A 26,310-nucleotide genomic window follows, 5' to 3' on the forward strand; every position below is an offset into this window, starting at 1 on the left:
CATGGTGCTTGGAACCTGGTGGGATTCAGTGAATATTTATGGAATCCTTTTCTGTCAAAACCTGTGTGTATTGTTAATGACAGAATAAAAATGTCCCAAATCTTGATGAGTTCAAATTTGGAGACATATTTGTTCTTTAAAGGGTAGCCAGTATACTTGTTAAGAAAGTTACAAAGATAGTTCCATGGCCTGGAACTCTTTTTTTTTTTTTTGGTGTGTGTAAATGTATACACACTATAAGATATATGTGTATACTGTATGTACTATACTATATGCTATAATAGTTTATACTATGTATTATTTAGTATTTCTAATGACCTAACACATAGTGACAGAGAAGGCAATGGTACCCCACTCCAGTACTCTTGCCTGGAAAATCCCATGGATGAAGGAGCCTAGTAGGCTGCAGTCCATGGGGTCACTAAGAGTTGGACATGACTGAGTGAATTTACTTTCACTTTTCACTTTCATGCATTGGAGAAGGAAATGGCAACCCACTCCAGTATTCTTGCCTGGAGAATCCCAGGGACAGGGGACCCTGGTGGGCTGCCGTCTATGGGGTCTCACAGAGTTGGACACGACTGAAGTGACAGCAGCAGCAACACATAATGAAATACAGTTGTAAAATATATTGCAAATTTCATGGAAGCAATTATTTTGCTTTTGCTTTGTTCCTATAGTTTAAAAAATCTGTATTTTTTCTTTCTTTGCAGAACTTTCTGTTACTTGATGAGCTACCACAGTGCAATCATCAGCTGCCATCAGATGGTAAAACAGTTGTGGATGTGCAAGATTTCACTGCTTTTTGGGATAAGGTAACAAATCCTTAATTTCACTATTGTGACTGCTAAAGGACAACTGTGACATAGATTTATTGGAGGATTTTGAGATTTTACACATGATACAAAATGTGACTTGCTCATTTACCATGGAAGTATGTTATAAAAATTCTGACCAGGAGCCTTGCTGCTTGTGGCTAGCTGACACCAATCAGGGAATATTGGAGCAAGAACCTAGCAGCTGCTGGATCATTTGTCCTGAGGTTCTTTCCTTCAAGATTCCCTGAAGAAGTACCGGTTGCCCTCAGAGCTTAACAATTGAGACAAGCTTCTAGAGTCAACAAACTCGATATTGGTTATAGGGTTGCTGCTGCAGCTAAGTCGCTTCAGTCATGTCCGACTCTGTGAGACCCCACAGATGGCAGCCCACCAGGCTCTCCTGTCCCTGGGATTCTACAGGCAAGAATACTGGAGTGGGTTACCATTTCCTCCTCCAATGCATGAAAGTGAAAAGTGAAGTCATTCAGTCGTGTCTGACTCTTAGCGACCCCATGGACTGCAGCCTATGAGGCGCCTCCATCCATGGGATTTTCCAGGCAAGAGTACTGGAGTGGGTTGCCATTGCCTTCTCCGGTTGTAGGGAAGTCTACCCAATTCGATAGCTGGTTCAACCGGTTCACTTGTTTTGTGTGTTGTTTAGTGTTGTGAGCTGATGGGCTCGATTTTGAAGGGTAAGTTGCCCTGGTGTGTACAGTGGGAACATTTTTTCCCCTCAATCTGGGCTTTTCCTTTACAGGACAAGCTAATTTGGTTGGGTACCTGTTTACAGAGGGGAGGTGTTGTTGGACTCTACCCTGAACCAGTTCATTGGAAACTAGTTCTCATGGGGCAAGCCCACCATAGCTCATATGTAGGGTAAATTTATTTACCTGATTTGGGAACTGGTCCAGTTGGAACCGGTTTATTTGGGAGCTAGCTCTTGTGGGAATGGGTAACCTAGATAGAATTAGTTCATTTGTTTTATAGGGTAATTTATTTACCCTATTGGTGGCCAGTTCATCCAGCATTGATGCTGGAATCTATCTTGTACCATTTTTGTTGGAATTTGTCTGCATCTTTTGTGTTTTGGTGTTTTAAAGCTTGCAAAAATGGGAAATATTTCATCTGTCCTGAAGGAAAGATTTTTGGGGTGCATATTAGATATGTTAAGATCAAAAGAGCAATGGCCTCTGTATAGCTCATAATTAAACAATCTGGCAATCAGAAGTGCTTTACAAAGGAGAGGAATGCTCTGGTAATGAACATGCCCGGGGGGCTACCTTGGACTTGAGGCATCCAATCCTAATTTCCCCTACAGGAACTTCAGAGAAAGAAGTGGCAAACTGCCGGGGACCAGCCCCGGCTGATCCAGGGTATTCGAAGCGGGGACGGCGTTGGCGACCTATTTATTTAAATATTTTATCAAAGATATAAAGAGTAATAGAATGAGGATAGCTCAGTAGGAAAATTCAGTGGAGAAAAGAGGCTGAGTAGCTTAGTTTACGCAGGAGACCAATAAAACTTCAAGACAAGAAGTTTGCACCACTTACGTAGGCCGCAGGTGTCCTTCCATTCTCCCGAAGGAGAGGAGACACTGAGGCCTCCCCGGTTGGATCTTAGAAGCCCAGGAATAATTAGCAAGCATGGCGGGTTCCGCGCTCCAGATGGAGACTCAGCCAGAATTTGGGAGAGAGAGCGACATGGGGAGACCAAGTTTCGGTGAACAAGGCCCACACTTTATTTTCCAAAGTAGTTTTTATACCTTAAGTTGTGCATAGAGGATAATGGGGGAAGGGGTGGAGTCATGCAAGGACAGCAGTTCCTGGTCCTAATTGAAGCCAGGCTTTCAAACTTATCATATGCAAAAGTTCAGGTGAGTTACATCATCTTCTGGCCAGGAGGCCTGTTAACATTTTAAGAAACTTATCTTTCTCTAAAGGTGATTATTGCAAAGTCAGGCAACAGCCTCCAAAAAAGCATTGGACAAAGCTGCATTCCTATAGGGCAAAGGTGAGGTGGGCTCAATCAAGAAAAGAATTAACTCAAGGGTACAAGGTTACAAACATTGAGCTACTACTTACATTTCTATACACCCATTATATCAGTCAATACACTGCCAAGGACACAGTAGGTAAGGGGTATGGAGACTTAGCAGCAAACATTGGCCCAATAAATGAAAAACCCTTCACCAATACAATTTCTAATCAATCTTTTAACTACTCAAAAGAATCTGTGTTTAGACAGTTTAGAACATCTCCTGCCTCTCACAGTTGGGAGGCTCTGAACAATCACATGTGGCTGGAAAAACCTATTCAGGCAGGCTAGAGGATTTCCAAAGGAGTTTGTAGGTTAAACACTGTCACACCCAGGAATTATTAACTGGAGCTGTAAGCTAACTCTTGTTTGAGAGAGAGGTAATGGGGGACAGCCCCCTGTAAAGTCTGAGGTGTAGGTGAAAGCACAAAGCACAAAGTAGGCAGACTCTGGTTTTGGGAGTAGATGCTTGAGAATTTCCAGGGAGACTCCTGAGGCTTGATCCCGCCTTTGCGTATGCCAAGCCTCCTTCCTCATGACCTTTGCCATGGGCGGAGCTCGCTCCCCGCATCAAACCACTGTGGTATTCTTGCTTGGAGAATTTCATGGACAGAGGAACCTGGCAGGCTACAATCCATGAGATCACAAAGAGTCAGACATGACTGAGAGACTAACACTTACTAACACTAAAAATAATGTCAGCCCAAGGCACTTGACAGTTATTTATCTCACTTTCAAGAGAACTTTCAAAGGGTTATCATATTTTGAACTTAAAGTAAATGCATTTATAATATTAGAATTTATAGGATTGGAGAAATAAAATGCTGCAGTATAGAAAGGGTTAACTAACAAATCAGATCAGATCAGATCAGTTGCTCAGTCGTGTCCGACTCTTTGCGACCCCATGAATCACAGCACGCCAGGCCTCCCTGTCCATACCAACTCCGAGAGTTCACTGAGACTCACATCCATCGAGTCAGCGATGCCATCCAGCCATCTCATCCTCTGTCGTCCCCTTCTCCTCCTGCCCCCAATCCCTCCCAGCATCAGAGTCTTTTCCAATGAGTCAACTCTTCGCATGAGGTGGCCACAGTACTGGAGTTTCAGCTTTAGCATCATTCCTTCCAAAGAAATCCCAGAGCTGATCTCCTTCAGAATGGACTGATTGGATCTCCTTGCAGTCCAAGGGACTCTCAAGAGTCTTCTCCAACACCACAGTTCAAAAGCACCAATTCTTCCGCATTCAGCCCTCTTCACAGTCAAACTCTCACATCCATATATGACCACAGGAAAAACCATAGCCTTGACTAGACGAATCTTTGTTGGCAAAGTAATATCTCTGCTTTTGAATATGCTATCTAGGTTGGTCATAACTTTCCTTCCAAGGAGTAAGCGTCTTTTAATTTCATGGCTGCAGTCACCATCTGTAGTGATTTTGGAGCCCAGAAAAATAAAGTCTGACAAATACACAATCAGTTGTTAGAGACCAGAGACTTTGGATACAATCAGTATATATTTTATGCCTTAATGTTATCAAATATCTTATTACATAGTGTGAGTGATTTCGATCTTTGTTGTGGGCTAGGGTGGAGCTCCTCTATCCTAAGCTTCTGGATGGTTCTGGCTACTTTGGTGGCAGCCAGAGGCAGGAGGAGAGAGCAGATGGGCATAATGAATACCAGTGACTCCAAGTTGAAGGGTTGTACTGTGTGGCAAGCTGACAGGGAGAACTGGTGAAATCACAAAGATTTTCCCAGCACTTGGTTTATTTCTGAAATTTAGCAAATAGGAAAAACAATAGGGACCACTCTCCAAAAGTTCTCAAGTTTGCACTCCCAGTACAGCCCCGTTACAGACAGCTGAAAGTCTCCTCCCGCCTCCGGCTTTATAGTTCTTTGTGCACATCCTCCTGTATCAGTGTAGATTAATCAGGATAACCAAACCTGCAGCAGGGGAGGGGGGATTCCATGCAGGAAATTAGTTACATAGGAGATGAAAGGACAAAAAAGGGAAAAGCAGTGGTGGATGAGGCAGCTCAGTGATTAGCAAAGGCAGGAAGCTGCTCCCACCCCAGGACTGGAAGGACAAAGGGAGGAGACGCCTCTACCAGAGGGTTTACCCTCCAGAGCAGAGTCTGGGAGCCTGGCTGCTGTCAGAGTGGGGACCACAGAGCAAATGTCCAGGCTCTGTAGACTGCTCCTGTCTTTCATGCCTGTGACTCTGTTGTGCCACCTGCATTGTGTTCACCTACTTCTGACTCAGCACATTTCATCTCCACCAGCAAGACAGTAGTATGTTCTATATAAATATATAGAAAATATATAAACCACATCCCTACACCTTTTGCACATGGGAACTCATACAAGGTGCCTGACCTACCTTACCTTAATAGAGTAGATTTGCCTCAAGATTGCCGGGAGACATATCAATAACCTCAGATATGCAGATGACACCACCCTTATGGCAGAAAGTGAAGAGGAACTAAAAAGCCTCTTGATGAAAGTGAAAGTGGAGAGTGAAAAAGTTGGCTTAAAGCTCAACGTTCAGAAAATGAAGATCATGGCATCCAGTCCCACCACTTCATGGGAAATAGATGGGGAAACAGTGGAAACAGTGTCAGACTTTATTTTTTGGGGCTCCAAAATCACTGCAGATGGTGACTGCAGCCATGAAATTAAAAGACGCTTGCTCCTTGGAAGGAAAGTTATGACCAACCTAGATAGCATATTCAAAAGCAGAGACATTACTTTGCCAACAAAGGTCCGTCTAGTCAAGGCTATGGTTTTTCCAGTGGTCATGTATGGATGTGAGAGTTGGACTGTGAAGAGGGCTGAGCGCGGAAGAATTGATGCTTTTGAACTGTGGTGCTGGAGAAGACTCTTGAGAGTCCCTTGGACTGCAAGGAGATCCAACCAGTCCATTCTGAGGGGGATCAGCCCTGGGATTTCTTTGGAAGGAATGATGCTAAAGCTGAAACTCCAGTACTTTGGCCACCTCATGTGAAGAGTTGACTCATTGGAAAAGACTCTGATGCTGGGAGGAATTGGGGGTAGGAGGAGAAGGGGACAACAGAGGATGAGATGGCTGGATGGCATCACTGACTCAATGGACGTGAGTCTGAGTGAACTCCGGGAGTAGGTCATGTACAGGGAGGCCTAGCGTGCTGCGATTCATGGGGTCGCAAAGAGTCGGACATGACTGAGCGACTGAACTGAACTGAACTGGTATTTCTTGTCATAATCCACTTGAAGCATTTATGGAAAGTACCACTAAAATTCCATTATGATGTTAACTTTATGTGAATGTTGACACATACTTTGTCTGTTGTTTTTCAGTCGCTATGTTGTGTCTCTTTGTGACTCCATGGACTGTAGCCCACCAGGCTCCTCTGTCTGTGGGGATTCTCCAGGCAAGAATACTGGAGTGGGTTTCCATGCCTTCCTCCAACCCAGGATCAAACCCAGGTCACATGTATTGCAGGTGGATTCTTTGCCTTCCGAGCCACCATATGACCAATTACCAAATTTCCCTTGTATCAAACTATGCAACATTATAAACTAAGATATTTTGTTCTTCTTTGAAGAACATTCAAGAACATGTTCTCAGACTTCTATACAACTTGCATAATTGTACAGAACACCATATTGTGTTGTCCTGGACTTGCCTATGGAAAGACTGTGCACCTTGGCAGAGTCATTAATAGTTAGGGGCTGTCAAGTTAGGTCATGGGTGAGAGGGCCCTTGGGAGGGAGAAAGGCAAAGATATTGGGAGTTTTGAAGAGAAACTAAGTCTTAATGAAGCCTCTGCTGGGTTGGGAGGCAGGAGATAGACATGAGCTCTAACTGGCTCCTCTGGACAGCCAGAGGAAAGGTTGGGGATGGTCTCATGGATGCAAGTCTCATTGATGAAATGATGGGAATTGATCTCAATCTCTAATCTTTAAAGTATATTTGGGGGTATCTCCAGATCTCCACGGGCAGGGGTTTCAAACTGTTCTTACACAGAGTGAGGGACTCAGCTGATGATCTTTGTTTAGTCAGCGGTCCCCTGAACCTGAATAACCATGAGGGAACATACCCAGTACTCACGGGCTATGGAGTGCTGCCCCCTTCTGGTTGTGGCAGAGCAGTGCCTAATCCAGAAGCCCGAACAGGGAGGGAACTCAGCGTGTGGTCCTGATCAGATCAGATCAGATCAGTCGCTCAGTCCTGTCCGACTCTTTGCGACCCCATGAATCGCAGCATGCCAGGCCTCCCTGTCCATCACCAACTCCCGGAGTTCACTTAGACTTACGTCCATCGAGTCAGTGATGCCATCCAGCCATCTCATCCTCTGTCGTCCCCTTCTCCTCTTGCTCCCAGTCCCTCCCAGCATCAGAGTCTTTTCCAATGAGTCAACTCTTCACATGAGGTGGCCAAAGTACTGGAGTTTCAGCTTTAGCATCATTCCTTCCAAAGAAATCCCAGGGCTGATCCCCCTCAGAATGGACTGGTTGGATCTCCTTGCAGTTCAAGGGACTCTCAAGAGTCTTCTCCAACACCACAGTTCAAAAGCATCAATTCTTCTGCGCTCAGCCCTCTTCACAGTCCAACTCTCACATCCATACATGACCACAGGAATAACCATAGCCTTGACTAGACGAACTTTTGTTGGCAAAGTAATGTCTCTGCTTTTGAATATGCTATCTAGGTTTGTCATAACTTTCCTTCCAAGGAGCAAGCATCTTTTAATTTCATGGCTGCAGTCACCATCTGCAGTGATTTTGGAGGCCCCCAAAATAAAGTCTGACACTGTTTCCACTGTTTCCCCATCTATTTCCCGTGAAGTGGTGGGACTGGATGCCCTGATCTTCATTTTCTGAATGTTGAGCTTTAAGCCAACTTTTTCACTCTCCACTTTCACTTTCATCAAGAGGCTTTTTAGTTCCTCTTCACTTTCTGCCATAAGGGTGGTGTCATCTGCATATCTGAGGTTATTGGTATTTCTCCCGGCAGTCTTGATTCCAGCTTGTGTTTCTTCCAGCCCAGCGTTTCTCATGATGTACTCTGCATATAAGTTAAATAAACAGGGTGACAATATACAGCCTCTGCGAACTCCTTTTCCTGTTTGGAACCAGTCTGTTGTTCCATGTCCAGTTCTAACTGTTGCTTCCTAACATGCATACAAATTTCTCAAGAGGCAGATCAGGTGGTCTGGTATTCCCATCTCTTGAAGAATTTCCCACAGTTTATTGTGATCCACACAGTCAAAGGCTTTGGCATAGTCAATAAAGCAGAAATAGATGTTTTTCTGGAACTCTCTTGCTTTTTCCATGATCCAGAGGATGTTGGCAATTTGATCTCTGGTTCCTCTGCCTTTTCTAAAACCAGCTTGAACCTCAGGAAGTTCACGGTTCACATATTGCTGAAGCCTGGCTTGGAGAATTTTGAGCATTACTTTAATAGCGTGTGAGATGAGTGCAATTGTGCAGTAGTTTGAACATTCTTTGGCATTGCCTTTCTTTGGGATTGGAATGAAAAGTGACCTTTGCCAGTCCTGTGGCCACTGCTGAGTTTTCCAAATTTGCTGGCATATTGAGTGCAGCACTTTCACAGCATCATCTTTCAGGATTTGAAATAGCTCAACTGGAATTCCATCACCTCCACTAGCTTTTTTGTAGTGATGCTTTCTAAGACCCACTTGACTTCACATTCCAGGATGTCTGGCTCTAGGTCAGTGATCACACCATTGTGATTATCTGGGTTGTGAAGATCTTTTTGTACAGTTCTTCTGTGTATTCTTTCCACCTCTTCTTAATATCTTCTGCTTCTATTCGGTCCATACCATTTCTGTCCTTTATTGATAGACTTTGAGATCTGCAGACAGAAATCTGATGTTTGTATTTTGTAGTCTTAACCAAGTGAAAAGTAGTAAAATAGGAACCCTAAGTGTCAGGCAAGAAGAAAGGAGTGGATAAGCTTAAAAATGTTTCTCATGTATTAAAATTTAGTTTATTCTTGATCAGTTCAGTTCAGTTCCATTCAGTGGCTTAGTCGTGTCTGACTCTTTGTGACCCCATGGACTGCAGCACGCCAGGCCTCCCTGTCCATCACCAAGTCCCAGACCTTGCTCAAACTCATGTCCATTGAGTTGGTGATGCCATCCAACCATCTCATTCTCTGTCGTCTCCTTCTCCTCCCACCTTCCTTCTTTCCCAGCATCTGGGTCTTTTCCAGTGAGTCAGTTCTTCCCATGAGGAGGTCAAAGTATTGGAGATTCAGCTTCAGCATCAGTCCTTCCAATGAATATTCAGCACTGATATCCTTAGTCTGGTTGGATCTCCTTGCAGTCCAAGGGATTCTCAAGAGTCTTCTCCAACACCACAGTTCAAAAGCATCAATTCTTTGGTGCTCAGCTTTCTTTATAATTCAACTTTCATATCCATACATGACTGCAGGAGAAACCATGGCTTTGACTATATGCATCTTTGTTGACAAAGTAATGTCTCTGCTTTTTAATATGGTGTCCAACTTTTTCATAGCTTTTCTTCCAAGGAGTAAACACTATTTTTCTTGATACTGTTTTTAATACCTATAAAATACAGCATAATTTGATGATTAAATTAATTCTTGTTTTAGCAAGTGACTGTTACATTATCAGTTCAATTATTTCCAGAGGAATTTTTCACTTAGAAGATTTTCCAAACTTTTAATCTAGATCCTGTTCCTTTAGTCTTTCAGGCATTTTGCTAATCACATGTGATCACTCTCTTAAGAGAAACAAAAACTAGCAGTTACTGAGAAGTTTTCTTAATGCTTAGTATATGTAAATATATATATACTCTTAAATCTCTTTACCTTAGAACTTACAGATTACTCAGAAATACAACTTGTGAATGGCATGATGAGTACTCTGTCATTTGCTCTTGTGTTGGATTGTGCATGCAACAGCACATCTTTTTTTTTTTTTTTTTTTTTTTTAGCAGAAGTACTTTGTTTTCCCTGTTTAGTGAGGGCAGGTTATGCATGTAATAGATGTAAAATTTAGGGGTATCACTGTAACTTATGATGTCATACTTTACATCTATTTCCTTTTTTGTTTTTGTTGGTTTTGGTGTTAAGTTAGAGCTCTAGTGAGATTAGAGCCTTGACTGCCTTTTACAGGAGTTTTTTTATGGTTGGCTAAAAAGTTTCTTTGGTTTTTAAGTAAAAATAAAAGACACAGTTTTAATTTTCACCAAGAACTTTCCAGCTTTTCACAATTTTGGGTTAAATTTTTATTTGCTATTTATGACCATGTAAATATTATTAACTGCTAGGAAAAGTAGTGTGTAGTGATTACATTTTTTTTTTTCATGAAAGCTCCTCCTACCCTTCTGAAATTTATCCATTTTTCATTGGATTAGTTTATATATATAAAACCATCAATAATTCTTCTTTCCTCAATCAGCTGCTTGTCAGAACTGTTTGCCATGTGGCTGAAGGGCATGGGTAATCTTCCTGATATAACTTTTCCTGGAGCCCTCTCTCAGAGTTCTTGTTGCTCTGGTTGATTGTCACCAAGAACTTGATTGAACAACATACTCACTGTTTTATTCCACTACCTTCTGCCATTTTCCAGGCAACTGCATAATTCCATCTTTTCAAAATATTTTATCTTTTTGAGCAAAGAACTGTTCCAGATACCTTTTACAGTTTTCCAGGTAATTGAATTTTTTCCATTAAGAGGACTTTGTAAAGACTGAAATAAATGGAAGTCCAAAAGTACAATGTCTGGTGAGTATGGGGGATCAGTCAGAACTTCCCAGCCAATCTGTAACAGTTTTTTGCCTGGTCATCAAAGAAACATGCGATATTACATTACCCTGATGGAAGATTATGCATTTTCTGTTGACTAATTCTGGATGCTTTTCATAGAGAGCTGCTTTTGGTTGGTCTAATGGGAGAAGTATTTATTGGAATTAATCATTTGGTTTTCCTGAAGGAGCTCATAATAGAGGATTCCATTGCAATCCTACCATATACACAACATCACCTTCTTTGGATGAAGATTGGCTTTTGGTGTGGTTGGTGGTGGTGTATTTCACTTGCCTGCAATCTATTCTATGCCACAATATTGTATAGTATCCATTTTTCATCACCTGTGACAATTAGTTTTAAAATGGAACGTTTCTGTTACGTTTAAGTGGAGAACTGCCTGCAGAAATATGGTCAAGAAGGGTTTTTTGCTTAACTTCTATGAAACTCAAATATCAAAGTGATTAACATAACCAAGCTGGTGCAAATGATTTCCATTCAATACTTTGAATGAAATATTTGAATATTTTGAGTATGTCAGCTGTCTCCTGCATGGTATAGCATTGTTTGTTCTCAATGTCTTGATGTGATTTCTATCAACTTCAACTGGCATACCTAACAGTACAGCATAATCCAATAAGAAATATCCAGCACAAAACTTTGCAAGCCACTTTTGACACATTTGATCAGTCATAGCACATTCTCCATACACTGCACAAATCTTTTTCTGCATTTCAGTTGCATTTTTACCTCTCTTGAAATAGTAAAGCAAAAAAAAAAAAAAAAAAAAGAAAGAGAAATAGTAAATAATGTGCCAAAATATTGCTTTTATTTTAATATTAAATGGCTACACAAAAATTCACCGATTTTGAAGTTTTTTAAAATGCATACTGATATGACAGCTGTCATAATACAATCTTTTTTTTTTTGGAATTATTCTTTTTTTTTTTCTTTTTGATTTTATTTTATTTTTAAACTTTACAATATTGTATTGGTTTTGCCAAGTATCAAAATGAATCCACCACAGGTATACATGTGTTCTCCATCCTGAACCCTCCTCCCTCCTCCCTCCCCATACGATTCCTCTGGGTCATCCCAGTGCACCAGCCCCAAGCATCCAGTATCGTGCATTGAACCTGGACTGGTGACTCGTTTCATATATGATATTATACGTATTTCAATGCCATTCTCCCAAATCATCCCACCCACTCCCTCTCCCACAGAGTCCAAAAGACTGTTCTAGACATCTGTGTCTCTTTTGCTGTCTTGTATACAGGGTTATTGTTACCATCTTTCTAAATTCCATATATATGCGTTAGTATACTGTATTGGTGTTTTTCCTTCTGGCTTACTTCGCTCTGTATAATAGGCTCCAGTTTCATCGACCTCATTAGAACTGATTCAAATGTATTCTTTTTAATGGCTGAGTCATACTCCATTGTGTATATGTACCACAGCTTTCTTATCCATTCATCTGCTGATGGACATCTAGGTTGCTTCCATGTCCTGGCTATTATAAACAGTGCTGCGATGAACATTGGCGTACACGTGTCTCTTTCCCTTCTGGTTTCCTCAGTGTGTATACCCAGCAGTGGGATTGCTGGATCATAAGGCAGTTCTATTTCCAGTTTTTTAAGGAATCTCCACACTGTTCTCCATAGTGGCTGTACTAGTTTGCATTCCCACCAACAGTGTAAGAGGGTTCCCTTTCCTCCACACCCTCTCCAGCAGTTATTGCTTGTAGACTTTTGGATCGCAGCCATTCTGACTGGTGTGAAATGGTACCTCATAGTGGTCTTGATTTGCATTTCTCTGATAATGAGTGATGTTGAGCATCTTTTCATGTGTTTGTTAGCCATCTGTATGTCTTCTTTGGAGAAATGTCTATTTAGTTCTTTAGCCCATTTTTTGATTGGGTCATTTATTTTTCTGGAGTTGAGCTGTAGGAGTTGCTTGTATATTTTTGAGATTAGTTGTTTGTCAGTTGCTTCATTTGCTATTGTTTTCTCCCATTCTGAAGGCTGTCTTTTCACCTTGCTGATAGTTTCCTTTGATGTGCAGAAGCTTTTAAGGTTAACTAGGTCCCATTTGTTTATTTTTGTTTTTATTTCCGATATTCTGGGAGGTGGGTCATAGAGGATCCTGCTGTGATGTATGTCGGAGAGTGTTTTGCCTATGTTCTCCTCTAGGAGTTTTATAGTTTCTGGTCTTATGTTGAGATCTTTAATCCATTTTGAGTTTATTTTTGTGTATGGTGTTAGAAAGTGTTCTAATTTCATTCTTTTACAAGTGGTTGACCAGTTTTCCCAGCACCACTTGTTAAAGAGATTGTCTTTAATCCATTGTATATTCTTGCCTCCTTTGTCAAAGATAAGGTGTCCATAGGTGTGTGGATTTATCTCTGGGCTTTCTATTTTGTTCCATTGATCTATGTTTCTGTCTTTGTGCCAGTACCATACTGTCTTGATGACTGTGGCTTTGTAGTAGAGCCTGAAGTCAGGTAGGTTGATTCCTCCAGTTCCATTCTTCTTTCTCAAGATAGCTTTGGCTATTCGAGGTTTTTTGTATTTCCATACAAATGGTGAAATTATTTGTTCTAGCTCTGTGAAGAATACCGTTGGTAGCTTGATAGGGATTGCATTGAATCTATAAATTGCTTTGGGTAGTATACTCAATTTCACTATATTGATTCTTGCAGTCCATGAACATGGTATATTTCCCCATCTCTTAGTGTCCTCTTTGATTTCTTTCACCAGTGTTTTATAGTTTTCTATACATAGGTCTTTAGTTTCTTTAGGTAGATATATTCCTAAGTATTTTATTCTTTCCATTGCAATGTTGAATGGAATTGTTTCCTTAATTTCTCTTTCTGTTTTCTCATTATTATTGTATAGGAATGCAAGGGATTTCTGTGTGCTGATTTTATATTCTGCAACTTTACTATCATTGATTAGCTCTAGTAATTTTCTGGTAGAGTCTTTAGGGTTTTCTATGTAGAGGATCATGTCATCTGCAAACAGTGAGAGTTTGACTTCTTCTTTTCCAATTTGGATTCCTTTTATTTCTTTTTCTGCTCTGATTGCTGTGCCCCAAACTTCCAAAACTATGTTGAATAGTAATGGTGAAAGTGGCACCCTTGTCTTGTTCCTGACTTTAGAGGAAATGCTTTCAATTTTTCACCATTGAGGATAATGTTTGCTGTGGGTTTGTCATATATAGCTTTTATTATATTGAGGTATGTTCCTTCTATTCCTGCTTTCTGGAGAGTTTTTATCATAAATGGATGTTCAATTTTGTCAAAGGTTTTCTTTGCATCTATTGAGGTAATCATATGGTTTTTATTTTTCAATTTGTTAATGTGGTATATTACATTGATTGATTTGTGGATATTGAAGAATCCTTGCATCCCTGGGATAAAGCCCACTTGGTCATGGTGTATGATCTTTTTAATGTGTTGTTGGATTCTGATTGCTAGAATTTTGTTAAGGATTTTTGCATCTATGTTCATCAGTGATATTGGCCTGTAGTTTTCTTTTTTTGTGGCATCTTTGTCAGGTTTTGGTATTACGGTGATGGTGGCCTCATAGAATGAGTTTGGAAGTTTACCTTCCTCTGCAATTTTCTGGAAGAGTTTGAGCAGGATAGGTGTTAGCTCTTCCTAAATTTTTGGTAAAATTCAGCTGTTAAGCTGTCTGGACCTGGGCTTTTGTTTGCTGGAAGATTTTTGATTACAGTTTCAATTTCCGTGCTTGTGATGGGTCTGTTAAAATTTTCTATTTCTTCTTGGTCCAGTTTGGGAAAGTTGTACTTTTCTAAGAATTTGTCCATTTCTTCCACGTTGTCCATTTTATGGCATATAATTCTTGATAGTAGTCTCTTATGATCCTTTGTATTTCTGTGTTGTCTGTTGTGATCTCTCCATTTTCATTTCTAATTTTATTGATTTGATTTTTCTCCCTTTGTTTCTTGATGAGTCTGGCTAATGGTTTGTCAATTTTATTTATCCTTTCAAAGAACCAGCTTTTAGCTTTGTTGATTTTTGCTATGGTCTCTTTGTTTCTTTTGCATTTATTTCTGCCCTAATTTTTAAGGTTTCTTTCCTTCTACCAACCCTGGGTTTCTTCATTTCTTCCTTTTCTAGTTGCTTTAGGTGTAGAGTTAGGTTATTTATTTGGACTTTTTCTTGTTTCCTGAAGTATGCCTGTATTGCTATGAACTTTCCCCCTAGGACTGCTTTTACAGTGTCCCACAGGTTTTGGGTTGTTGTGTTTTCATTTTCGTTCATTTCTATGCATATTTTGATTTCTTTTTTGATTTCTTCTGTGATTTGTTGGTTATTAAGCAGCATGTTGTTCAGCCTACATATGTTGGAATTTTTAATAGTTTTTCTCCTGTAATTGAGACCTAATCTTACTGCATTGTAGTCAGAAAAGATGCTTGGAATGATTTCAATTTTTTTTGAATTTACAAAGGCTAGATTTATGGCCCAGGATGTGATCTATCCTGGAGAAGCTTCCATGTGCACTTGAGAAAAAGGTGAAATTTATTGTTTTGGGGTGAAATGTCCTATAGATATCAATTAGGTCTAACTGGTCTATTGTAACGTTTAAAGTTTGTGTTTCCTTGTTAATTTTCTGTTTAGTTGATCTATCCATAGGTGTGAGTGGGGTATTAAAGTCTCCCACTATTATTGTGTTATTGTTAATTTCTCCTTTCATACTTGTTAGCATTTGTCTTACATATTGTGGTGCTCCCGTGTTGGGTGCATATATATTTATAATTGTTATATCTTCTTCTTGGATTGATTCTTTGATCATTATGTCATGATCATCTTTGTCTCTTTTCACAGCCTTTGTTTGAAAGTCTATTTTATCTGATATAAGTATTGCTACTCCTGCTTTCTTTTGGTCCCTATTTGCATGGAAAATCTTTTTCCAGCCCTTCACTTTCAGTCTGTATGTGTCCCCTGTTTTGAGGTGGGTGTCTTGTAGACAACATATATAGGGGTCTTGTTTTTGTATCCATTCAGCCAGTCTTTGTCTTTTGGTTCGGGCATTTAACCCATTTACATTTAAGGTAATTATTGATAAGTATGATCCCATTGCCACTTACTTTATTGTTTTGGGTTTGAATTTATACACCGTTTTTGTGTTTCCTGTCTAGAGAATATCCTTTAGTATTTGTTGGAGAGCTGGTTTGGTGGTGCTGAATTCTCTCAGCTTTTGCTTGTCTGTAAAGCTTTTGATTTCTCCTTCATATTTGAATGAGATCCTTGCTGGGTACAATAATCTGGGCTGTAGGTTATTTTCTTTCATCACTTTAAGTATGTCTTGCCATTCCTTTCTGGCTTGGAGAGTTTCTATTGAAAGATCAGCTGTTATCCTATGGGAATTCCCTTGTGTGTTGTTTTTCCCTTGCTGCTTTTAATATTTGTTCTTTGTGTTTGATCTTTGTTAATTTGATGAATATGTGTCTTGGGGTGTTTTGCCTTGGGTTTATCTTGTTTGGGACTCTCTGGGTTTCTTGGACTTGAATGATTTTTCCTTCCGCATTTTAGGGAAGTTTTCAAGTATTATCTCCTCAAGTATTTTCTCATGGTCTTTCTTTTTGTCTTCTTCTTCTGGGACCCCTATGATTTGAATGTTGTAGCATTTAATATTGTCCTGGAGGTCTCTGAGATTGTCCTCATTTCTTTTAATTTGTTTTTCTTTTTTCCTTTTTGACTCATTTATTTCTACCATTCTATCTTCTAATTCACTAATCCTATCTTCTGCCTCTGTTATTCTACTATTTGTTACCTCCAGAGTGTTTTTGATTTCATTTATTGCATTATTCATTATATATTGACTCTTTTTCATTTCTTCTAGGTCCTTGTTAAACCTTTCTTGCATGTTCTCAATCCTTGTCTCCAGGCTATTTATCTGTGATTCCATTTTGATTTCAAGATTTTGGATCAATTTCACTATCATTATTCGGAATTCTTCATCAGGTAGATTCCCTATCTCTTCCTTTTTTGTTTGGTTTGGTGGGCATTTATCCTGTTCCTTTATCTGCTGGGTATTCCTCTGTCTCTTCATCTTGTTTAAATTGCTGAGTTTGGGGTGTCCTTTCTGTATTCTGGCAATTTGTGGAGTTCTCTTTATTGTGGAGTTTCCTCTCTGTGTGTGGGTTTGTACAGGTGGCTTGTCAAGGTTTCTTTGTTAAGGAAGCTTGTGTCGGTGTTCTGGTGGGTGGAGTTGGATTTCTTCTCTCTGAAGTGCAATGAAGTGTCCAGTAATGAGTTATGAGATGTCTATGGTTTTCGGGTGACATTGGGCAGCCTGTATATTGGAGCTCAGGGCTGTGTTCCTGTGTTGCTGGAGAATTTGCTTGGAATGTCTTGCCCTGGAACTTTTTGGCCCTTGTGTGGTTCTTGGTTTCAGTGTAGGTATGGAGGCGTTTGATGAGCTCCTGTCAATTAATGATCCCTGGAGTCAGGAGTTCCCTGGAGTCAGGGTTTGGACTTAAGCCTCCTGCTTCCAGTTATCAGTCTTATTTTTACAGTAGTTTCAAAACTTCTCCTTCTATACAGCACCATTGATAAAACATCTAGGTTAAAGATGAAAAGTTTCTCCACCGTGGGGGTCTCCCAGAGAGGTTCACAGCGTTATGTGGAGAAGAGAAGAGGGAGGAAGGAGTTAGAGGTGACCCGAATGAGATGAGGTGGAATCAATAGAGGAGAGAGTGGGCTAGCCAGTAATCACTTCCTTATGTGCACTCCACAACTGGACCACTCAGAGATGTTCATGGAGTTATACAGAGAAGAGAAGAAGGAGGAAGGAGACAGAGGTGGCCAGGAGGATAAAAGGGGGAATGAAAAGGAGGGAGACAGATCCAGCCAGGAATCAGTTCCCTAAGTGTTCTCCACCCTCTGGAACACACAGAAATTCACAGAGTTGGATAGAGTAGAGAGGGGTTAGGGAGGAGACACAGGCGACCTGGTGGAGAAAAAGGAAAGTCCAGAGGGAGAGAGAGCAGTCAAGCCAGTAATCTCGCTCCCCAGTGAAAAATGGATCCTGAAGATTGGGTTCTTAAAGGTACAAAATTGGTAACAAATACATAAAAGCAAAAATTAAAAATCTAGAGTAGAGTTTGGAATTTCAAAAATACAATGTTAAAGAAAATAAGAAGGAAAAGAAAGAGAGAAAACAAAAACAAAAACAAACAAAGTCACAAAAATTATAAAGAAAATATAGGTACAAAATTGATAAAAAAAATACCGAAAAGCAAAAGTTAAAAATCTAGAGTTTGGAATTTCAAAAATACAGTGTTAAAAAAAAGAAGAAGAAAAAGAAATAGAGAAAAAAACCAAACAAAAAACAAACATAGTCGCAAAAATTATAAAGAAAATATAGGTACAAAATTGATAACAAATACCAAAAAGCATAAATTAAAAACCTAGAGTAGACTTTGGAATTTCAGATATACCGTGTTATATAAAAGAAGAAGAGAAATAAAGAGAGGTAGAAAAAAAAGTCACAAAAATTATATAAAAAAATATAGGTACAAAATTGATAACAAATACCAAAAAGCTAAAATTAAAAATCTAGAGTAGAGATTGGAATTTCAAAAATACAGTGTTAAAGAAAAGAAGAAAAAAAAAGACAAGGTCACAAAAATTATAAAAAATATATATATGAAGTTTGCTTTAAAAAAATAGGATATTTTTTTTTTGCAAAGTAATATTAGGTTATAAAAGTGAAAATTAAAGGAATAATAAAGGACTTAAAATTTTTTAAAAAATTAAAGAAAGAAAGAATGATCATAAAAATAGTAAAAATATATCTAGGACTTTCTCTGGTTTTGTTGTGGGTATTGTGGGGTCAGTTCATTTTCGGCTAGTTCCTTGGTCTGACTTATATTTCTCAAGATCTATAGGCCCCTTCCTATGTAATCAGTACTAACCACGGGGTTTTAATCTATTGCCTGTAGCTTCCAAGGCGGTTACCTCTGTTATAGATTCTTCTGTTTGCTGGTCTCTTCAGTGTCTGATTTCCGCCCTTACACAAAGGGGATGGTGGTGGACACTTTTTTTTTTTAGGCTCACTTGTTCAGTCGCGCTGTGGGGAGGGAGGGATGCTGCAAACAAATAACACTGGCGTGTGCTCACAGTGCCTCAGCCACACTGCTTCTGCCCCTGCTCACGGTGCGTGTAGCCTCCCTGCCCACACTGCTCAGGCTCTAGGTTGGTCTGCCGGGAACCATCTGTGGCTGGCCCTGGGTTGCTTGCACCTCCCGGGTCAAAGCCGCTCAGGTTCAGGCACTCAGGTAGTCCTCAGAGGCACAGACTCGGTTGGGCCTGTGTTTTGTGCTCTTCCCAGATCCGAGCAGCTCAGGTGATGAGGTGTTTGGCGAGCTCGATTGCTGCGACTTATTGCCTCCCTGCTGCTTGGTTATCTAGGTGTACAACTGGCGCACCTTCTCAGGCGGATGTTGACCGTCCAGACCCCCAAGAAGTTTTAGTTGGCAAAAAAGCCTGCTTACAGTTTTATAGATAATGTCTGTCTGGGGCTGTGATTGCCCCCTTCCAGCTCTGGCTGCCTGTCACCGGAGGGGGATGGTCTGCAGCAGGCTATCTCTGTTCAGTCCTTTGTTCTGTGCGCAGGCCTGGTGGTGTCTTAGGTTAGGGTTGGCTTTTCGCATGGTAGATATCCCACAGTCTGGTTTGCTAGCCCAAGTTAGTTCGCTCAGATAGCGCTCGGGGTATTCAGGCCAGATCCTTACTCTAAGCGATGCAGCCCACTCCGCGCCTCCCTGCCCAGCCCCCGCTTGCTAGTGGCATGTGCAGGTGTCTGCACTGCTTCTCCGCTGGGGGAGTTACCATAGGGCTCACAATCTGCGGGTTTTAATTGTTTATTTATTTTTCCTCCCTGTTATGTTGCCCTTTGTGCTTCCAAGGCTTGGCACAGATTCAGCAGTGAGAATGTTTCCTGGTATTTGGAAACTTCTCTCTTTTTAAGACTCCCTTCTCAGAACGGAACTCCGTCCCTCCCTCTTTTGTCTCTTTTTTTGTCTTTTATATTTTTTCCTACCTCCTTTCAAAGACTTAGGCTGCTTTTCTGGGTGCCTGATGTCCTCTGCCGGCATTCAGAAGTTGTTTTGTGGAATTTACTCGGTGTTTAAATGTTCTTTTGATGAATTTGTGGGGGAGAAAGTGTTCTCCCCGTCCTACTCCTCTGCCATCTTAGCTCCTCCCCCTGTCATAATATAATCTTAACAACATTGTTTTGAATAAAGTTAAAGACAACTTAGTGCTATTAGAGCCATCTTACAGAAAAAAACTGCACAGACTTTTTGGCCAACCCATATTGAGAATGACTTCTTTATATAAAGTGCTCCTTTGCTTGCTGAGCATTACTGAGATTCTTTATCAAGTGAAAATGGAGAGATTAGTGGAGATTCAAATTATTTGAAGGGCCAGGTCTGCCATATACCTATGCTGCTCCCTTGTAGAGATAAATGAGATATAGCCAAGGGTAATAGTGAAAACTTATAAATGATTAAAAAAGTTCACATACTGACACTTTATAAAGTATATTATTTTAATAAGTTAATATGCATCATGAAGTTTTCACTTCATGCAGATGCCTTGTCATTTCACCTACTTAAAATCTGTGGGTGTCTAAAGTCATGTCAGTGTGGGAATCTGGTAAAAGAAGGAGCCTACCTAAAGGCAACTAAAGCTTCTTCAAACTCCCGAAGAGATATGATTGGATGAAAAGGCCTCCAGGACAGGATGTCTTAAAATAGGCAGGAGAAAATGTGGGTTAATTTGCATATCAATGAGTATTATATTATTTTCTCCATTTTCTGTAGCATTTGGCTTTACTTTATTGAAATGGGTATGTTTTTATAAACTTTAATTTGCAGGAATCAAGAACCCCAACCCTACAAGGCCTTTCCTTTACTGTCAGACCTGGTCAACTGTTAGCTGTGATCGGACATGTGGGAGCAGGAAAGGTAAGTTGTGGTGCCTTTCGGCAGCTTGATGCAACACCACAGTCCCTATTAAATTCTCAGAGTTGAGCCCAAAGCTGTGTGTACAATGTTTTTTGTTTTTGTTTTTTTAAACAGGATAGTTTATTAGAATTGAATAATAGTAAAATAATTGCAGTGAAATCCACTTCTGCATTGCCTCAGTTTTGGTCCCACACATCCATCTTGATTCTCAGAAAGTTTTACATGTACACAGTGTATTAATTCCTTATAATTTATAATGTCATATAAGAGATATTTGGTAAGGATTACAGTGATTGCCACGAAACTTGCTGAGAAGAGCGTGGAGAGGCCTGGCATAGTTTTATCATGGGCACAGGAGTCCTGGACAGTCATTGGAGGACCCAGGAACCTTCTGAGCCAAAGTATAAGTTCATTCCACAGAGGGATCTATAAAGATTTACTCTCTTGAGAAGTTTTTGTTAATTGTCACACTTGTGAAATCTCCATGATGATTATAGTCCCTGTCTTTTGGCTCATTAAAAATGCTATTCTATTGTCCTAGGTTTACATTGTTTTAATAAGTCATCCATAGTCATTTTTTTTAAATTTATTTTTTCATTTGGAACATAATTGCTTCACAATGTTGTGTTAGTTTCTCCTGTACAACAACTTGACTCAGCTGTGAGTATGTGTGTGTGTATATATATATATATATATATATATATATATATATATCCCCTCCCTCTTGAGCTTCCCTCTCACCCTCCCCCCATCCCACCCTTTTAGGTCATCACAGAGCACTGAGTTGGACTCCCTGTGCTATATAAGCAGCTTTCTGTGCTGAGCTGTGCTTAGTCACTCAGTTGTGTCCAACTCTTTGCTACCCCATGGACTGTAGTCTGCCAGGCTCCTTTGTCCATGGGGATTCTCCAACAGGAATACTGGAGTGGGTTGCCATGCTGTCCTCCAGAGGATCAAACCCAGGTGTCCTTCCTAAAACAAGAACAATATGATGTTAGGAAGTGTTCTAATTTCATTATTTTACGTGTAGCTGTCCAGTTTTCTCAGCACCACTTATTGAAGAGGCTATCTGTTCTCCAGTGTATATTCTTGCCTCCTTTGTCAAAGATAAGGTGTTCATAGGTGCATGGGTTTATCTCTGGGCTTACCATACTGTTCCATTGATCTGTATTTCTGTGTTTTTTTTTTTTTTTTTTTTTTTGTGCCAGCACCATACTGTCTTGATTACTATAGCTTTGTAGTATAGTCTGAAGTCAGAGAGTTTGATTCTTCCAGCTCTGTTTTTTTCCTTTTCTTCTCAAGATTACCTTGGCTATTTAGGATCTTTTGTGTTTCTAAACAAATTGTAAAAATTTTTGTTCTAGTTCTGTGAAAAATGCTATGGGTAATTTGACAGGGATTGCATTGAATCTACATTGCTTTGGGTACTATAGTCATTTTCACAATATTGATTCCTACAGTCCAAGAACACAGTGTATCTGTTCATGTCATCTTTGATTTCTTTCATCAGTGTCTTACAGTTTTCTTCATTTTGGTCTTTTGTCTCCTTAAATAATTTTTTCCCTAAGCATTTTATTCTTTTTGATACAATGATGATTGGGATTATGTCCTTAATTTTTCCTTCTGACTTTTTGTTGCTAGTAACACAATTTTTTTTTTTTTCCTTTGAGAAAGATCTTTACTAGTTTTATTGGCAAGAAGACAGAACTTTCCTTTAGCATCCATTGCAAGAATGTCTGCCTCTGGTTTACCTCTTTTTTTTTTTTTTTCCTGTTGCACCTGTGAGGTATGTGGGATCTTAATTCCCCAACCAGGGATCAAAACCGTGCACCCTGCAGTGGAAACACAGAGTGTTAATCACTGTACCAGCAGGGAAGTCCTACCAGTGGTTTTCTTATTGGGGAAGGACTTTTCTTTGACTTTTCATGCTGCTATAAGGAAAACAGTTTTAACTAGATGTATCTAGAACAGCATTTCTCTAGGTGTGTTCCATGAAACTTTTATTTTACAAGAAGGTATCATGGCCACATAAAACTGGATAAACGCACATTATGTTTTCCTTCTTAGTGCTTCATGTTGTACAGTTGAAAACAGCTTGTTGGGAATTTGGACATCTCATTAAAGGAAATTATTTATGTGACAGCTGTTCAGGATGGACAGAGACATGGGGACTTCCTTTTCTTTTTTCTTTTTTTACTTTACAATATTGTATTGGTTTTGCCATACATCAACATGAATACGCCACGGGTATACATTACAGTGGCCCCTCTAGGAAGTCTGGAGGTTGCAAAGGCTCTTCCAGGAAGCTTTGTGCATTTACTTACATGACTTTAGTTGGTCCCATCAGTGCATGTGTAGTGAAGGTGCAGCCATGTGCTGGAGCTAGAGATTCGAATGTGAGCAAGACCCTGATGCCTCTGCCTTCCAGAGGCAACCAGGTTCCTGGGTGAGACAGATACACAGGCAGATTATTTCAGCTTAGTGTGATGTGGACACAGACATACCACATCTATGTGTTGTTAAAGATTTGAAGTAAATATGCAGCTGTCAGTTCAGTTCAGTTCAGTCGCTCAGTCGTGTCTGACTCTTTGCGACCCCATGGACTGCAGCATGCCAGGTCTTCCTGTCCATCACCAACTCCCGGAGTTTACTCAAACTCATATCCATTGAGTTGGTGATGCCATCCAACCATCTCATCCTCTGTCATCCCCTTCTCCTCCCGCCTTCAATCTTTCCTAGCACCAGGGTCTTTTCAAAAGAGTTAGCTCTTCGCATCAGGTGGCCAAAGTATTGGAGTTTCAGCTTCAACATCAGCCCTTCCAATTAATATTCAGGACTGATTTCCTTTTGGATGGACTGATTGGATCTCCTTGCAGCCCAAGGGACTCTCAAGAGTCTTCTCCAACACCACAGTTCAAAAACATCAATTCTTCGGCGTTCAGCTTTCTTTATAGTCCAACTCTCACATCCATACATGACTACTGGAAAAACCATACCTTTGACTGGATGGACCTTTGTTGGCAAAGTAATGTCTCTGCTTTTTTAATAAGCTGTCAGGTTTGTCATAACTTTTCTCCCAAGGAGCAAGTGTCTTTTAATTTCATGGCTGCAGTCACCATATGCAGTGATTTTGGAGCCCCCAAAAGTAGTCTCTCACTGTTTCCCCATCTATTTGCCATAAAGTGATGGGACCAGATGCCATAATCTAAGTTTTCTGAATGTTGAATTTTAAGCCAACTTTTTCACTCTCCTCTTTCACTTTCATCAAGAGGTTCTTTAGTTCTTCTTCACTTTCTGCCATAAGGGTGGTGTCATCTGCATATCTGAGGTTATTGATTATTTCTCCTGGCAATCTTGATTCCAGCTTGTGCATCATCCAGTCCAGCATTTCTCATGATGCACTATGGCATTTAAGTTAGATAAGCAGGGTTACAATGTACACCCTTGATGTACTCCTTTCCCTATTTGGAACCAGCATCTGTACTTGGTCTGAAACAACAAAATGTGGAAATCTAGATGTGAGAAGTGTACACAAGAGAGTGATGATTTCCTCTAGGATGGACTTTTGCTCTTTGGACACAACTCACTTCACAGTTCTTTTAATAATAATATTTGGATATATTCTTCACATGTAGCTTTTTAATAATAAGTGTTTGTCAAGTAAAGGATACCTGAATGCAGAAACAACTACACTAAACATTGGTTACATGAAATACACATTCTGCTGGGCTTCTCTGCTATCTACATTATTGACTATGCCAAAGCCTTTGACTGTGTGGATCACAATAAACTGTGGAAAATTCTGAAAGAGATGGGAATAACAGACCACCTGACCTGCCTCTTGAGAAACCTCTATGCAGGTCAGGAAGCAACTGTTAGAACTGGACATGGAACAATAGACTGGTTCCAAATAGGAAAAGGAGTACGTCAAGGCTGTATATTGTCACCCTGTTTATTTAACTTATATGCAGAGTACATCATGAGAAATGCTGGACTGGAAGAAACACAAGCTGGAATCAAGATTGCTGGGAGAAATATCAATAACCTCAGATATGCAGATGACACCACCCTTATGGCAGAAAGTGAAGAGGAACTAAAAAGCCTCTTGATGAAAGTGAAAGTGGAGAGTGAAAAAGTTGGCTTAAAGCTCAACATTCAGAAAATGAAGATCATGGCATCTGGTCCCATCACTTCATGGGAAATAGATGGGGAAACAGTGGAAACAGTGTCAGATTTTATTTTCTGGGGCTCCAAAATCACTGCAGATGGTGACTGCAGCCATGAAATTAAAAGATGCTTACTCCTTGGAAGGAAAGTTATGACCAACCTAGATAGCATACTCAAAAGCAGAGACATTACTTTGCCAACAAAGATTCGTCTAGTCAAGGCTTGGTTTTTCCTGTGGTCATGTATGGATGTGAGAGTTGACTGTGAAGACGGCTGAGCACCGAAGAATTAATGCTTTTGAACTGTGGTGTTGGAGAAGACTCTTGAGAGTCCCTTGAACTGCAAGGAGATCCAACCCATACATTCTGAAGGAGATCAGCCCTGGGATTTCTTTGGAAGGAATGATGCTACAGTTGAAACTCCAGTACTTTGGCCACCTCATGCAAAGATTTGGCTCACTGGAAAAGACTCTGATGCTGGGAGGGATTGGGGGCAAGAGGAGAAGAGGACAAAGGAGGATGAGGTGGCTGGATGGCATCACTGACTCAATGGACATGAGTCTGGGTGAACTCTGGGAGTTGGTGATGGACAGGGAGGCCTGGCGTGCTGTGATTTATGGGGTCGCAAAGAGTCGGACATGACTGAGCCGCTGATCTGATCTGAACATTCTTAGCTAGTCTTTTCTGAGTATAATTTTTCATTTGGGGGAAACTGTGAGCAGTTTAGGTTGTTATAGTATTATATTAATGTTCCTTATCAACCATTAGTTTTCCATGGACCAATAGGATTATTTTCTTTTTTTTCTCAATTGCAAGGGCTCTACTTCATCCTGTTCTAAAAGAAAGGGTTTTATAGTGTACGGAGTACGACTGTGGGGTCTGCTGTGCTACAGGTCTTGTTCTATCCTGAGTGCTGCCTGTTCATGTGTGTGTGTTTCCATCTGTTTCAGTCCTCACTGTTAGGTGCTGTGCTGGGGGAGCTGCCCCCAAGCCAGGGGAAGGTCAGCGTTCATGGGAGGATCGCATATGTTTCTCAGCAGCCCTGGGTGTTCTCAGGAACTGTGAGGAGTAACATTTTATTTGGGAAGAAATATGAAGAGGAACGATATATAAAAGTGATAAAGGCTTGCGCTTTGGAAAAGGTGAGTTGCATATACTCAAATTTCAAATAATGATAGTGTTGGTTTAAACTACAGGGTTTGTTAAAATTTTGTTTCAAATTTTGAAAGATTTTTGGGTAAATAAACACATGTAACCCAGCTGTTTCAATGCCAATGTGATAGCAGCACTTACAGAATGCCTTTAGAAAGTAGTGGGTGGTTGTTTAATTTTATAATGTTTTATTCACATTTAAATTTCTTTCTTTAATGAATGATTATAAAAATTTGCAGAAATAGTGTAGTGTAATTAACCCTCATGTACCCACCCCCAGCTTTAGCCAAGATCAGCTGGTGGCCAGTCTTGCTGCATCTCTACTCCTGCCCTTTGCCAGCCCTACCCCGACCCCAGAGTATTCT

The 26,310-nt window shown here is 40.3% G+C and overlaps 1 protein-coding gene across 1 annotated transcript in view; it reads left to right on the forward strand.

Annotated features, from left to right (window-relative positions):
• Window positions 1-26,310, forward strand: part of LOC133258056 (ATP-binding cassette sub-family C member 4-like) — a 296,999-nt gene that overhangs the window by 114,338 nt on the left and 156,351 nt on the right. Inside the window, exons 9-11 of the mRNA XM_061434395.1 lie at window positions 714-815; window positions 20,538-20,627; window positions 25,744-25,935. Coding sequence (XP_061290379.1) covers window positions 714-815; window positions 20,538-20,627; window positions 25,744-25,935 — 384 coding nt within the window. The remainder of the gene's footprint in view (window positions 1-713; window positions 816-20,537; window positions 20,628-25,743; window positions 25,936-26,310) is intronic.

The sequence above is a fragment of the Bos javanicus genome, chromosome 12 (genome assembly GCF_032452875.1).
Source record: "Bos javanicus breed banteng chromosome 12, ARS-OSU_banteng_1.0, whole genome shotgun sequence".
Classification (NCBI taxonomy): Eukaryota; Metazoa; Chordata; class Mammalia; order Artiodactyla; family Bovidae; genus Bos; species Bos javanicus.